This window comes from Salmo salar, chromosome 01 (assembly GCF_965601325.2).
Source record: "Salmo salar chromosome 01, fSalSal1, whole genome shotgun sequence".
Lineage (NCBI taxonomy): Eukaryota > Metazoa > Chordata > Actinopteri > Salmoniformes > Salmonidae > Salmo > Salmo salar.
The window spans coordinates 135,773,933-135,790,348 of record NC_138291.1 but is presented as its reverse complement, the minus strand read 5'-3'; the positions used below and the strand labels follow the sequence as shown (position 1 = coordinate 135,790,348).

The window sequence follows — 16,416 nt, the reverse complement described above, 5'->3', positions numbered from 1 at the left end:
CAGTTAAGAACAAATTCTTATTTACAATGACAGCCTAGGAACAGTGGGTTAACTGCCTTGTTCAGGGGCAGAACAACAGATTTCTTACCTTGGGGATTTGATCTAGCAACCTTTCGGGTTACTGGCCCCACACTCTAACCACTAGGCTACCTGCCGCCCTACAATATTGCCGTCGAGAAATGAGAGCTTTACCATTTATGCCAAAAGCCTGGGCCTCTGATGGAGACTGTAGAACTGTCATCAACGCATGCTTCAGTATTCCCCCTTCTCTCTATGTGTGCCCAGGTCCCATAGGCATATCGAAAGGATCCCACCCTGGTCACCAATGTAGCTGACTGATGTAGAGAGAGACAAGGGCCTTAGCATAATGCAATCTAAAGCTTGTGTGATCCAGAGATGAGAACTCTGGGCTCCTGACAGGGCGAAAAGAATTCTCCCCACTGCATGTTACAATAGTAAAATTATCTGTTTTGTTATCTGTTAAACTGATTCTACATAGAATTTAGTCTTTGAGATGCTCAAACAAGCATGTTTATCTGTAGTGGGTGTTTTTCAACTCTAAAATGCACTAGACTGTGTAAGACAAAATCCACAAAGAAAAGACAACAGGCAAATGCATATGTGGTCCTAATGCCTAAATAGTGATGGCAGGGCTAGTTCAAACTGCAGTAGGATGGTTCTCCTCGCTTGGCGAGTAGCACTTGGTTGATCTCTGGGAACAGGACACAGGAGAGATGAATAGATAGTGAGAGACAAAAATGTATCAAATAAATCATCAATGTAACTTGTGAGCTAGAAAATGAACATCCTGAGAGTCTGGGGCAGGCTGCACTGCATTCATCCTACTATTGATAGGGATAATGTGTAATTTCATATTTGGCAGTATGAATGAAATTAGTGGGTCACGCCTTGATGACTGTATTAGATTTACACTACGTGTCCAATACATGACTAATTTAGGAAAGGGACAATTTTAGCTAGCTGGCTAGCTAGCCATCGGAGGACAACAACACAACGAGATGCAACTATTAAACGTTTTTCTGTCAATGAGTTTTCTGTCTATCTTCTTACTGTACTGTCTTTGATAGTACCGGGGATAGTAAACAAGTTTTGATTGGTTTACAGGTTAACACTCAGCAGCGTTTGCCTGTCCAGCCACATACAGTACTTTGAAAAAGTGTGCAAGAATTGACAATGCCAACAAACAGAAATGTTTTCAAATAAACATACACAATATATAAATAACAGCTCCTCCCTTGACAGAGATCGATCATCTAAAAACTAAAGCAGATAGCTTGATACGGCCCACCTGAGTTAAAATAAGAATGGGGCCCTCCTCCTATAAAGGAAGGTTGATAGGGATAGTGTAAAAAATCTATATACAGCTTTGGTTGAGGAAATGGTGCCCACTAGTGAAGATTCTATTATATTGTATTCATGATGACATTTTTTTTTTTTTTCACCTTTATTTAACCAGGTAGGCTAGTTGAGAACGTGTTCTCATTTACAACTGCGACCTGGCCAAGATAAAGCACAGCAGTTCGACACATACAACAATACAGAGTTACACATGGAATAAACAAACATACAGTCAATAATACAGTAGAAAAATAAAGTCTATATACAGTGAGTGCAAATGAGGTAAGATAAGGGAGGTAAGGCAATAAATAGGCCATGGTGGCAAAGTAATTACAATATAGCAATTAGACACTGGAATGGTAGATGTGCAGAAGATGAATGTGCAAGTAGAGATACTAGGGTGCAAAGGAGCAAGATAAATAAATAAATAAATACAGTATGGGGATGAGGTAGTTGTATGGGCTGTTTACAGATGGGCTATGTGCAGTGATCTGTGAGCTGCTCTGACAGCTGGTGCTTCAAGCTAGTGAGGAAGATATGGGTATCCAGCTTCAGTGATTTTTGCAGTTCGTTCCAGTCATTGGCAGCAGAGAACTGTAAGGAAAGGCGGCCAAAGGAGGAATTGGCTTTGGGGGTGACCAGTGAGATATACCTGCTGGAGCGCGTGCTACTGGTGGGTGCTGCTATGGTGACCAGTGAGTTGAGACGTTACTGTTTTATATAAAGGAAAATGTATCTCCAGTCTCATACAATTAGGATTTATTTGTAAAGGGAGGATCGGTACGGTTATTGTAGTTTAGGTTAATTAATAACTTTGGCAATAAACAACTAAATTGTCTAGGCAGGGTGTTCCTTTGTAATAGGTCCTTTTGGCTCACTGCCTGTTCAGGTTATTCATAGTAGACTGCTGGGCTTGCCCCTTCACTGTAAATTCAGAATTCTTCCTTGTAAAGGAAATAAGGTATTTGATCAGAGTTACTACTAGGCTACTCGCCAACTTTGTGTCCAGCCAAAGTGAAGGCATTTCACATGCACAGTCATTATCAGGAAACTGCATGGTTTGGGGGGGAGGAGAATTACAGTACGGGAAGCAGATAGGAATATAAATACTGCGCTACAAAACAATATATGTTACAGCTGTGATATGATTATGAAAGAGCCTCTGAAGGAACAAGGAATACTTCTATTAAGGTAGAAGACTGCATGTACTGCATTTAGTGAGTGCTGAGCTTCATTTAGTTTATATGCCAATATATTTGGCTTAATTGCTTTTATTTTAAAACATTGTGATAGATTATGCAGTCTCATGAGATGCTTCTAAAGTTATCTTTAAGTGTATGCAAGTAGGGTAATAATGGTCTAGTATCTTTTTTTTTAATCCATTATATTTTTTGTTGACTTTTACTCAAAGGCGTTCCCAAATCCACTAATCTCAGGTTAAATACAGAAATGCTATTGTTATGTTTCAATATCCCCTCTGTTCTGCACAGATCTTTTTCATGTTTTTCGACATATATATTTTCCATGGTATATTATTGTGCTGTGATAGAGTCCTCAAATGGACTATATCTCTTATCTAGATTATTTATATTTTTTGGATCAATTGTTTTATTATATGTTCAAGCAAAAGGCAGAATAAATCATTGGACAAATAACAATTAGAATGTCAGCACACCCCAACAGATATTTGAACGTGGGTTTATTGTATTGATTTAAAAGTTGAATGTATGCAATTCACTAAGCTGTACTGAGCCTGATGTGTTGCATTTGTTTACATCCACTATTCTTGACTGTGTGTGTGTGTGTGTGTGTGTGTGTGTGTGTGTGTGTGTGTGTGTGTGTGTGTGTGTGTGTGTGTGTGTGTGTGTGTGCGTGCTGACTCATACCAGTATGGTCTAATCATGAGGTTGTCTGTAAAGTTCGAATGATGAATGTGCATGAAATGTTTGCAACATAACAAGAGATTAATAAATACAGTGCATTCAGAAACTGTTACGTTATAGCCTTATTCTAAAATCCATTAAATACATATTTTCCTCATCAATCTACACACAATACCCCATATTGACAAAGTGAAAACAGGTTTTTCGAAATGTTAAAAATAAAAACAGAAATACCTTATTTATATTCAGTATCCAGATCATTTACTATGAGACTCGGAATAGAGCTCAGGTGCTTCCTGTTTCCATGAATCATCCTTGAGATGTTTCTACAACTTGATTGGAGTCCACCTGTGGAAAATTAAATTGATTGGATATGATTTGGAAAGGCACACACCAGTCTATATAAGTTCCCAAAGTTGACAGCGCATGTAAGCAAAAACTCAAGCCATGAGGTTGAAGGAATTGTGCGTAGAGCTCCGAGACAGGATCGTGTCGAGGTATAGACCTGGGGAACGGTACCAAAAAAATGTCTGCAGCATTGAAGGTCCTGAAGAACAGTGGCCTCCATCATCCTTAAATGGAAGAAGTTTGGAACCATCAAGACTCTTCGTAGAGTTGGCTGTCCTGACGAACTGAGCAAATCGGGGGAGAAGGGCCTTGGTCAGGGAGGTGACTAAGAACCCGATGGTCACTCTGACAGAGCTCCAGAGTTCCTCTGTGGAGATGGGAGAACCTTCCAGATAGACAGCCATCTCTGCAGCACTCCACCAATCAGGCCTTTATGGTAGAGTGGCCAGACGGAAGGCACATGACAGCCCACTTGGAGTTTGCCAAAAGGCACCTAAAGGACTCTCAGACCATGAGAAACAAGATTCTCTGGTCTGATGAAACCAATGTGTCAGGTCTGGAAGGAACCTGGCACCATCCCTACAGTAAAGCATGGTGTTGGCAGCATCATGCTGTGGGGATGTTGGTCATTATGGGATATTGTGTATAGATTGATGGAAAAAACTATTTAATCAATTTTAGAATAAAGGTGTAACGTAACAAAATGTGGAAAAGTCAATGGGTCTGAATACTTTCCGAATGCACTGTAGGCCCATATTCTTTTTCCTTTGGGTCACCAGTTGCTGACTCGCTAGAGAACAAGCTCAGGCCAGCCTTATAAAGATGTAGGATCTTCATTTGATCACTCTTGTTGCTGAGAATTTTCCTGCTCAGCAGGAAATGCAAACTTGTAGTGTATTTCAGTTTTTAAAAGGCTTCTAAAGTTTAATTTCCACTTTGAAATGTCAGACTTTATTTGCCCTAACGAAAAATGTATCAACCCCTACAAAAATGTCCATTCATTACAATCCACATGATAATTCACATTTCCTGTTGCTGCAGGATTATTTTCCTGCTGTAACAAACTGGCTCCAATTAAGGTCCTACATCTGTACAGTAGTTTTAGTGTGTTCTATTTAAATGGACTGACTCATAATTCCACTTACAAAAGGATGTGGTTGCAACATTTCAAATGTTTTCTTTCTTCTCTAGTTAGAATGGAGCAGGCCTTTCTTTTGGTTTTACAAGTAGTCTTATGGCCCACTCTTGCAGGTATGTTATTGATATTTTTAAGTACTCAATGCAGTACAATACAATAGAGACTCAGGGACACATTTAAACGTTTTGTTTAGTTCATAGAACCCCCCACCTCTCGTTCTCTCTTTCCACACAGCCTTGTTCACAGTGGAGGTGGACAGTCCATTCCACGTGGCAGAGTTCCACGGTGTAGTCACCATGGGTTGCAGGTTCCAACCTGGGGGCCAGGGCCCAAACTTGTCAGTGATATGGCATCGCATCTGGCCTCCTCCAGTTGTGGAGGTGTACAGGCTGGAGAACAGACAGGAAGACCTCACTTCCCAGAATCCCCAGTACCGTGGCAGGGTACGATTGGTGACGGAAGAGATGACCAATGGGTGGGCCAAGCTAGAGGTGTCCATGCTGAGGATCAATGACTCTGGGACCTACCAATGCCTCGTGGAAATGTCGGGAGCTGATTACAAACAGACAACTTTGACTGTTAAAGGTCAGTCATGAATCTGTCAGTGTAACAGAACATTACTCTAGGCTAATTCTAATTTCCAGTCTCAGTATTGAGTAATAAACTTAAATAAACTTTAAAATAATTGTGGTAACACTTTTAGTTGCTCGTAAAACTGTAGTAATGCTGTAATTACACTTTATATTATCATGTTACATAGTAAAGTTTTTACATTCATCTATCTTTTAGCCTCCTATAAAACTATTGTTAAAAGCATGAAGAGACGTAGGGGAGATGAGGTAGAGCTGGTCTGTGAGTCTGAGGGTTATCCTCTGGCCACTATGACCTGGAAAGACAGGAGTCTCAGGAACATTAAGTCCAATGACACCACTGTTAGAACTCCAGACCAGCTTTTCCAAGTCACCAGCAAGATAACAGTGAAATCCTCTGACAAAAACAACTACACCTGTGCCTTGGTGGAGAAAGGGGAAGTTCCAAAGGGTCCATCAGCCAGGTTTGACATCCCAGGTAGGAAGTGAATTTGATAATGTTTGATAACACTTTATTTGAAGGGTACCTCAATAAAGACTTCATAACACATTCATAACTCATACATTCATATTATTCATAACACATTAATAAGCTGCTTATGCACTGCTTATAAATGTGTTATGAAGTCCTTATGTAGGTACCCTTCAAAATGTGTTATCCCCTGTTTTTTATTTTCACTTGCAATGTCTGGCCTCACACATCTTGCTTGACACCGATACCCTAGGAATGAGACTCTGTGACGTTGTACTGACTGCACAAGGTAACGGAAACTAGGAGGTTATGGTGAGGCCTACACAATTTTTTTGCATTGAGTGTAGATATGTTGTTGATTTTAAAAGGTGCTATAAACGGGTGCATTCCTCAATGATCATGGTGTCAAAGCGTAGTATTTACCCTTCCATTCAACAAAACACATTTGTAGGAGTTCTACGTCAACGTGGGAGGAAAAAGGCTTTTAATGGAGATGGATGCTCTTCATCTCCACTATCTATCCATGAAAACCAAATTTCATCCATTTCCGACACGTCTGAACTACTGGTGGTCACTGTCGGTTAAAATTTAGGGAAGTTCTGTTCGCACCGGCCTATCTGGTGTAATATCGGGTTATTTCCAAAATGCTTGTTTGTGTTTTGAACTTCTAACTGAGAACATTTGCAACTTCTTGTTATGTATTATTTGTTACGTCAGCTATATATATATTTGAAGATGCAAAATAACATTGTGAGCCTCTCAATCTTTTTTCTTCACAGATGAAATAGACCTACCAGCAATTCATAGTAAATGTAACACCCTTTCTATTGTGTTGGGCACATCACTGACAGTGGCCTTGGTCATTGCTGCTGCCATCTTTGGCTGTCGCAGATGGAGAGGTAACTATTCTGCTGTTCTTACTTGATTTGCACACATTTCTGTCTCAGGTTTACTACAAAGAGTTTCCACTTTGTTGGTGGCTGAGATAGAGACTAGATGATGTCCTGTAAACTCTAAAGGTGTAGAGATGCTGTTGAGACCAGAATAATCAATGAGATGGTGTTTTTCGACTCATGATCTTGTGACAATGCACGTTCTTACCCTATCCGAAGTGCTACGTGTGAAAACACACCCGCATACACGATTTCTGTTTTTGTGTCAGGGGGATTTTACATGTTGTAAAGTCATGTGGGTGGTTTCTCAATATAGGCCTAGTCATTCCTTATATTTAGAATAGTCCCCTATCAATCTTTTGGTTAAATCTTTACGGTATTACATAGTATTTTAAGACTGCGTGTTAAAATGAGTTAGAAAGAGGAAAGTCCCAAACTGCCTTTGACAGTAAATACTAGACAGTGACAAATGCAGTTACTACTTAGTAAGTAATAACCGTAGTAGGTACAGCAAAATATCTCTTGCAACATGGAGTGGAACGGAATATAAACTATTGTAAACTATAGCCTGCTTTATCTTTCTGCTCACAGGGAGGCCCAGGGATCCCAGCACCCCAAGCACTAACACCCTCCTGGATTAGCAGAGATCGGACCTGGACTCCTTTAGTGTCTAGCAGCTTCAACTGGCCCTGGTAATAAACTGTCAGAGGGTCACACAGATGACCTGTTCCAGGAGGTAATAGAGAAGGAGCTTGTCAGGACTGTGCTGAAGCTCCTCAGTTAGACTGAGACTGTAAACTGTGTGCAAAGGACTGAGAACACAAAAGACTCATGTACACACGTACACTCACATTGACTCTGTCAGATAAAGTTTAATCATGTTACATTTACTGATACCTCAAGAACATGTTTTACGTTTTTATATTAACAACACATTTCACAATTGTTTTGATAACAACAAACCACTGATAATGTGCTTATACCCAGTGGCGATTTTAGCATGTAAATCTTGGTGGGGCAAATGCCACAATTTTTTTTAATGCATGCCAGCAAAGACACAACAATACACAACACTAAACAATACATGAATTGCACTATAACAGTGACAAACGGTGCCTACATAAAGCTGTCCCAACAGCACCATGGAGTGAATCCTTACCACTGCTACACCTGGCTATCAGTGGAGCCTCGTCTGGCAGCGAAACAGTTCATTCAGCCCCATTTACTGACTTTTTAAAAACATACCTGATATGGCTGACTTGCAAATGTGACAAATGTGGTGTCTACTCACTCCTTGTGGATTTGTGTAAGTCGATAAGATCCTCATTGTCCTTTAATAGTAACGAACTCCAACATGAGTTTTGAATTTTGAACCATACACAAACATTATTACATTTATGTTCAATAAATTCATAATGTTTGTTCTTTATCATTAACACTTAATTCTAAAGTGCAAGCAAACAAGCTGCGACGAGGTAGGCCTATTAGTTCAGCACTTTAAAAATGGACACCAACAGAAATTCAGATAGATTCAGATAGTGAGAGAGATACAGTTAGCTTACCATTTTATTTGGCCTATGTGGTCTAAAAAGGAAGGAACATACAATCATAGACAATATACCGACACACAGACAGTGCAAACAAAACGACCCTTGCAATATATACTGGAAATACATGAACTTTTTGTTGAAAACAAATATTTGAATGGGAAGAGACTGTCACTGGCCAACATGTTTACAGACCGAATAACATTATATAGTATCCCCTCCTCGTGAAGAAAAGCACACGAGCTAATTTATGCAGCAGCATACAAGATGTTTTTGGACTCACCATTGTTGTGCTGTGGTCACTTGAACTGGAAGGTGGTTCCTTCTTGTGGGAAAATGTTGTCATCAAAGGTGCTTTCAAGACAACTGGGAACGCTGAAAAAAAACAAGGTTGAATCATGACGTCAGTGATCTTCAGGTCGGAACTAGTTCCCGGCTTGGAATTCTGAGTTGGATGACCGTTCAAAATGTATTTTCCCAATCTCAGCATGTTTTTTTTCTAAGTTTCCAGTTGTCTTGAACTCACTGAAGTTTGAGATTTCCCAGTTTCGAGCTTCTAGTTGTTTTGAATGCAGCAGAAGTCATGCTGGATTGACAGCATGGCCAATGTATTCAACCTTTTTTGGCCCATGGTGTTGCGAGTGAATGTTTATCCTTTTAAGCTTGGAAAAGACACAATTTCAGACAGATGTTTTAAACCCTTAAACCCAGACTTGGACCATACACCCTGTCCACTGAATAGTAGGCAGGGGAAGCAAAATAGTGATTGCTTTGCAACGCTTGCAGTTAGCCACTGATTCCTTCCCAACCACTCATTGTTGAATTTGCGATTTCCGACTTGTTGTATAATGTTTATGTCCAATGGCCGTTGAGCACCGATACCTATGGCAGCACCCAAGGGGGCTAGAACTGCCTAGCACTCCCTGTAGATTCTGTGGTGATGTAGTGTCCCCATGGGTGACAGAACACTGAGCCAATCACGGCGCAACTAGAGAACATTACCAATGACTACGCTCTGCATATTTCTCTGGCTGCCCCTCCACCACAGAAAGCACTGAGCTAGGCTGAAACACTTGCATTTTGGAGCTGTCTTACTCAAGAAACAGACCATGTTTGTAGGCTGCTTTATTAACTCTATGTGACATGAATTAATGCCAAAATAATATATATTTTTGCTTAACAGGTGGGGCTCAAAACAGGTGGGGCTCTGCCCCCTCCTGCCCTGAATGACGGGTCGCCACTGCTTATACCACATTTACTTGCTGTATATGCTGTACCTTTACTATGTATAATACAGAGATAATAACATGTTACATGTTTATACAGAGATGTCCCGTGTTGGGAGGTGTTATTGAAAAAACAGTTCACCTCCATGCTCACCATGAAACTCCAGAAAGCAAATGGGTGATTTCAGCCACAGTTTTAGTATTGCTCATATTAATGCAGTTATTTACAGTACCTTAAGGATTTTATGCTGTTTGATACTCATTATGAGTCTAACCATTTGCTGACCACAGTTTCATTTTCAGTCCAATGTACTTGTTCCTGTAAAACAAACTGTCTAAAGACAGCTGTGCCGAAGCAAGGAAATGCTCTTGATATTTCCCACAAAATAAAACATTCAGTCATCAAACAAACTCAGTCATCAACTCTGCTCTTCTTTCTAATTACCATAATATAACATTGTAAAACAACTGACACATGATGTGCCTTGATAACGGTTTGCTATTTGTGACAGTATGCTTTGTTACACAAGGAAACAGACAATGATTTCCCAGCATCTCCACCCTGTGAGGATCTTTTCCTTATTGATGTTGTCTTACCTCAGATATCAATGCCTTTCTTCTGTTGTCCCCAATTTACATATTGTTCTACCATGGTGTTAAATAACATAAGCCATTAGTTTGGAAGGGCATTTTTCTTCTGTGCATAATCATAAGGATCACAATTAAAATGATCTTTTTCCTCTGCATTTCAAACAAATGAGTGAATTACTGGCCAACATGCTCTGTTGTTGCATTGAACTAACAACCAAAGTATGATTATCCTACAGAAAAGTCTGGTGGTTTCCAGTGCCTCTGACCTCCATTGTGTAGAGCACCCATTAGTGGTCATTACTCATTATTACAATGCTCAGCTCAAAATGGGAGTCAAGCCTGGGCTTCTGAGGCTAGAATAAATCAAGGGTTATTTGTGTAATGTATGTGGTGTTTGTGAATAAATGCCTAGCATCATCACATAAGAGCTTGGTAGTCAGGAAGCCCATATGCCAGCAATGTAACAAATGGATACATGAGTCATCAGATCTAATCTAAAATACATGTATGATCTATTTTATGTTTTGTACACGTCTGTAGCGTCCGAACTGTTTGGGCTACAAACCCCACTATGGAAAGGGGAGACTCTCTCATGAACACAACGGTTTTCTCCATTTTGCTCTAAATCACAGGACTCGTCTGAAAGTAACCTGTTACCGTTTTTTTTTTAAATTATGGAAGTAGTTTTGTGCCAACAAAAAAAGGGGTTAAATATGTGTCCAAAAAAGTGAAAATATTTCCTGAGCTTTCATATATTTTCTTGATATAGGACAGACATTTCAAAACCTTATTCATTATGATACATTTTTTGACTGTCGGTTTTACCATTTATGTGTTATTCAATGCATTTCACTGCATTTCTATATATTTTTGGGGATACCTACAGGGGTCAAATAGCCAAATGAGCCTAAGTAGAGCACACTTTTTTTATGATGTCATTTCTCAATCAAAATTTGTACTGATGGATGCAGCCTATTGAACATCATTGTAGAATAAGCCTATGCATAAAATGCATCCTCCAATTGCAATGTTTTCCTATGCCCACACATACAGTTGAAGTTGGAAGTTTACATACACTTAGGTTGGAGTCATTAAAACTAGTTTTTCAACCACTCCACAAATTTCTTGTTAATAAACTACAGTTTTGGCAAGTCAGTTAGGACACCTGCTTTGTGCATGACACAAGTAATTTTTCCAACAATTTGTTTACAGACAGATTATTTCACTTATAATTCACCGTATCACAATTCCAGTGGGTCAGAAGTTTACATACACTAAGTTGACTGTGCCTTTAAACAGCTTGGAAAATTCCAGAAAATTATGTCATGGCTTTAGAAGCTTCTGATAGGCTAATTTGACATAATTTGAGTCAATTGGATGTATTTCAAGGCATACCTTCAAACTCAGTGCCTCTTTGCTTGACGTCATGGGAAAATCAAAAGAAATCAGCCAGGACCTCAGAAAATAAATTGTAGACCTCCACAAGTCTGGTTCATCCTTGGGAGCAATTTCTAAACGCCTGAAGGTACCACGTTCATCTGTACAAACAAATGTATTCAAGTATAAAAACCATGGGACCATGCAGCCATCATACCGCTCAGGAAGGAGACGCGTTCTGTTTCCTAGAGATGAACGTACTTTGGTGCAAAAAGTGAAAATCCATCTCAGAACAACAGCAAAGGACCTTGTGAAGATGCTGGAGGAAACAGGTACAACAGTATCTATATCGACAGTAAAACGAGTCCTATATCGACATAACCTGAAAGGCCGCTCAGCAAGGAAGAAGCCACTGCTCCAAAACCGCCACAAAAAAAGCCAGACTATGGTTTGCAACTACACATGGGGACAAAGACTGTTTGGAGAAATGTCCTCTGGTCTGATGAAACAAAAATGGAACAGTTTGGCCATAATGACCATCGTTATGTTTGGAGGAAAAAGGGGGATGCTTGCAAGCCGAAGAACACCATCCCAACCGTGAAGCATGGGGGTGACAGCATCATGTTGTGGGGGTGCTTTGCTGCAGGAGGGACTGGTGCACTTCACAAAATAGATGGCATCATGAGGAAGAAAATTATTTGGATATATTGAAGCAACATCTCAAGACATCAGTCAGGAAATCAAAGCTTGGTCGCAAATGGGTCTTCCAAATGGACAATTACCCCAAGCATACTTCCAAAGATGTGGCAAAATGGCTTAAGGACAACAAAGTCAAGGTATTGGAGTGGCCATCACAAAGCCCTGACCTCGATCCTATAGTATAGAACATTTGTGGGCAGAACTGAACAAGCGTGTGCGAGCAAGGAGGCCTACAAACCTGACTCAGTTACACCAGCTCTATCAGGAGGAATGGGCCAAAATTCACCCAATTTATTGTGGGAAGCTTGTGGAAGGCTACCCGAAACATTTGACCCAAGTTAAACAATTTTTAGGCAATGCTACCAAATACTAATTGAGTGTATGTAAACTTCTGACCCACTTTGAATGTGATGAAAGAAATAAAAGCTGAAATAAATCACTCTCAACTATTATTCTGACATTTCACATTCTTAAAATAAAGTGGTGATCCTAACTGACCTAAAACAGGGAATTCTTACTTGGATTAAATGTCAGGAATTGTGAAAAACTGAGTTTAAATGTAATTGGCCAAGGTGTATGTAAACTTCCGACTTCAACTGTATTGTCAGAAGAAAAATGTATATTTTTAATCCGGAGCTCACGGTCAATCGTGAATTATATTTCTTTACATTTTTTCTGGTGAAATGTCCAAACTGCATGCTAATCATTTGATCTCAGTCAGTTTCATGGGAATATGCATTTAGATATTTTACTTCAGTGGGCTAAATCAGGGTCACACAGAGTGTTTATGGGTAATCTTAAACATATGTACTTTGAAACAAAAGTATACATCTCACACACGGTTATGAGCTTAAAAAAAGTAGACACATTTACCATGTCAGATATAGAGTTAAAACGTATTGAATTTAGAGTTTGCATCCCAATATTACACTTTATATACTGTGTATTCTGAAAGTATTCAGACCCCTTCCCTTTTTCCACATTTTGTTATGTTATAGTCTTATTCTAAAATGGATGAAATAAAACAAATTCCTCATCAATTTACATACAATACCCAATAATGACAAAGGGGAAAACAGGTTTTTAGAATTTTTGGAAAATATATAAAAACATAAAAAACACATACCTTATTTACATAAGGTTTCTCAGACCCTTTACAATGAGACTTTAAATTGAGCTCAGGTGCATCCTGTTTCCATTGATCATCCTTGAGATGTTTCTACAACTTGATTGGAGTCCAGCTGTGGTAAATTCAATTGATTGGACATGATTTGGAAAGGCACACACCTGTCTATATAAAGGTCCCACAGTTGACAGTGCATGTCAGAGCAAAAACCAAGCCATGAGGTCGAATGAATTGTCTGTAGAGTGCCGAAACAGGATTGTGTCGAGGCACAAACCTGGCAAAGGGTACCAAAACATTTCTGCAGCATTGAAGGTCCCCAAGAACACAGTGTCCTCCATCATTCTTAAATGGAAGAAGTTTGGAACCACCAATATGGTGCTCACTCCGACAGAGCTCCAGAGTTCCTCCGTGGAGATGGGAGAACCTTCCAGAAGAACAACCAAGGTTCATCTTCCAACAAGACAACGACTCTAAGCACACAGCCAAGACAACACAGGAGTGGCTTCGGGACAAGTTTCTGAATGTCCTTGAGTGGCCAAACCAGAGCCTGGAATTGAACCTGATTGAACATCTCTGGAGAGACCTGAAAATAGCTGTGCAGCGATGCTCCCCATCCAACCTGGCAGAGCTTGAGAGGATCTGCAGAGAAGAATGAGAGAAACTCCCCAAATACAGGTGTGCCAAGCTTGTAGCGTCATACCCAAGAAGACTTGAGTCTTTAATCGCTGCCAAAGGTGCTTCAACAAAGTAGTGAGTAAAGGGTCTGACTACTTATGTAAATGTGATTTTGCACGTTTTTTTGTTGATACATTTGCAAAATTTCAAAAAACGTTTTTTTGCTTTGTCATTATTGGGTATTGTGTGTAGATTGAGAGAGAAAAAACGATTTAATACATCTTAGAATAAGGCTGTAACATAACAAAATATGGAAAAAGTCAAGGAGTCTGAATACTTTCCGAATGCACTCTACATCACAGAAGACTGAAATATAACAAAACCTTTTGATATAGAAACACTGGGCGTCCGGCATTTAATTATTGAATTTTTTTGTAATTATGAAATTCTGAAGAAAACAAATTATAACATTCCACCCATGAGGCCACTAGAGGGCGATTTGGTCATATGACTTCAGGAAAGGGCTACAGCTTATGGTGCTAACAAACTATTAGCCTTTCTTTTAGGACGGTTTTTGTTTCAATCAAAACATAGGCCTATATCCTGCCTAGTTGGGCACACTGTTCAGGTAATTTTCCAGAAATATTTTTACCAGCTCCATATGTTCTCAATTAGACATTTTTTGGGGAGCGCCGCTCCTCCGCCCTACGGCAAGACTACATCCCTAGTAAATATTTACCATGACTGGCAGAATACCCACTATTTGCCCTTCATCAACACAAAACCACGTCAGCCCATCCTCTTTATATTTACTGTACACCGTGTGCAGTCAAATATCAGAAACTGAGCTACGTTTTTTGTGCAGGTCTTTTGCAGCTTTTACTACATAAATTCTTCGATCCTAGCCAAATTCCCTCATCTGCTTGCATACGCCTCCCCTATATCAAGGTCCTTTGGTACTTTCTTTATCAACCTGGTCTCAGAGCATTTCGTATTATTCTGTACATAAATCGAGGCACTCCGTTTAATGTGATATACACTGCTCAAAAAAATAAAGGGAACACTTAAACAACACAATGTAACTCCAAGTCAATCACACTTCTGTGAAATCAAACTGTCCACTTAGGAAGCAACACTGATTGACAATAAATTCCACATGCTGTTGTGCAAATGGAATAGACAACAGGTGGAAATTATAGGCAATTAGCAAGACACCCCCAATAAAGGAGTGGTTCTGCAGGTGGGGACCACAGACCACTTCACAGTTCCTATGCTTCCTGGCTGACGTTTTGGTTACTTTTGACTGCTGACGGTGCTTTCACTCTAGTGGTAGCATGAGACGGAGTCTACAACCCACACAAGTGGCTCAGGTAGTGCAGCTTATCCAGGATGGCACATCAATGCGAGCTGTAGCAAGAAGGTTTGCTGTGTCTGTCAGTGTAGTGTCCAGAGCATGGAGGCGCTACCAGGAGACAGGCCAATACATCAGGAGACGTGGAGGAGGCCGTAGGAGGGCAACAACCCAGCAGCAGGACCGCTACCTCCGCCTTTGTGCAAGGAGGAGCAGGAGAAGCACTGCCAGAGCCCTGCAAAATTACCTCCAGCAGGCCACAAATGTGCATGTGTCTGCTCAAACGGTCAGAAACAGACTCCATGAGGGTGGTATGAGGGCCCGACGTCCACAGGTGGGGGTTGTGCTTACAGCCCAACACCGTGCAGGACGTTTGGCATTTGCCAGAGAACACCAAGATTGGCAAATTCGCCACTAGCACCCTGTGCTCTTCACAGATGAAAGCAGGTTCACACTGAGCACGTGACAGAGTCTGGAGACGCCGTGGAGAACATTCTGCTGCCTGCAACATCCTCCAGCATGACCGGTTTGGCGGTGGGTCAGTCATGGTGTGGGGTGGCATTTCTTTGGGGGGCCGCACAGCCCTCCATGTGCTCACCAGAGGTAGCCTGACTGCCATTAGGTACCGAGATGAGGTCCTCAGACCCCTTGTGAGACCATATGCTGGTGCGGTTGGCCCTGGGTTCCTCCTAATGCAAGACAATGCTAGACCTCATGTGGCTGGAGTGTGTCAGCAGTTCCTGCAAGAGGAAGGCATTGATGCTATGGACTGGCCCGCCCGTTCCCCAGACCTGAATCCAATTGAGCACATCTGGGACATCATGTCTCGCTCCATCCACCAACGCCACGTTGCACCACAGACTGTCCAGGAGTTGGTGGATGCTTTAGTCCATGTCTGGGAGGAGATCCCTCAGGAGACCATCCGCCACCTCATCAGGAGCATGCCCAGGCGTTGTAGGGAGGTCATACAGGCACGTGGAGGCCACACACACTACTGAGCCTCATTTTGACTTGTTTTAAGGACATTACATCAAAGTTGGATCAGCCTGTAGTGTGGTTTTCCACTTTAATTTTGAGTGTGACTCCAAATCCAGACCTCCATGGGTTGATAAATTGGATTTCCATTGATTATTTTTGTGTGATTTTTGTTGTCAGCACATTCAACTACGTAAAGAAAAAAGTATTTAATAAGATTATTTAT

At 40.7% G+C, this 16,416-nt stretch overlaps 1 protein-coding gene across 3 annotated transcripts; it reads left to right on the top strand.

The window, feature by feature from the left end:
* Positions 1-2,405: 2,405 nt before the first annotated feature.
* LOC106561458 (programmed cell death 1 ligand 1) lies at positions 2,406-9,871 on the top strand. 3 transcript variants are annotated; one of them, XM_082978820.1, is made up of 7 exons: positions 2,406-2,550; positions 4,782-4,841; positions 4,963-5,313; positions 5,518-5,796; positions 6,570-6,689; positions 7,275-7,375; positions 9,414-9,871. In XM_082978820.1, the coding sequence occupies exons 2-6, from the start codon at positions 4,787-4,789 to the stop codon at positions 7,322-7,324; spliced, it is 855 nt and encodes a 284-aa protein (XP_082834946.1). In that variant the 5' UTR covers positions 2,406-2,550; positions 4,782-4,786; the 3' UTR covers positions 7,325-7,375; positions 9,414-9,871. The 3 variants fall into 3 exon arrangements, with proteins under 3 accessions (XP_082834946.1, XP_082834947.1, XP_082834945.1); XM_082978821.1 differs by having other exon boundaries at positions 2,455-2,576; XM_082978819.1 differs by having other exon boundaries at positions 2,483-2,550; positions 4,786-4,841.
* The last annotated feature ends 6,545 nt before the right edge of the window (positions 9,872-16,416 follow it).

What these genes read in the sequence shown, in the direction of transcription:
- LOC106561458 (XM_082978819.1), top strand. Translation starts at nt 2,504, where the DNA reads ATGATTATGAAAGAGCCTCTGAAGGAACAAGGAATACTTCTATTAAG. An exon ending in CTTATGGCCCACTCTTGCAG is followed by an intron (nt 4,842 to 4,962) that starts GTATGTTATTGA and finishes CTTTCCACACAG; the next exon opens with CCTTGTTCACAGTGGAGGTG. An exon ending in GACAACTTTGACTGTTAAAG is followed by an intron (nt 5,314 to 5,517) that starts GTCAGTCATGAA and finishes TCTATCTTTTAG; the next exon opens with CCTCCTATAAAACTATTGTT.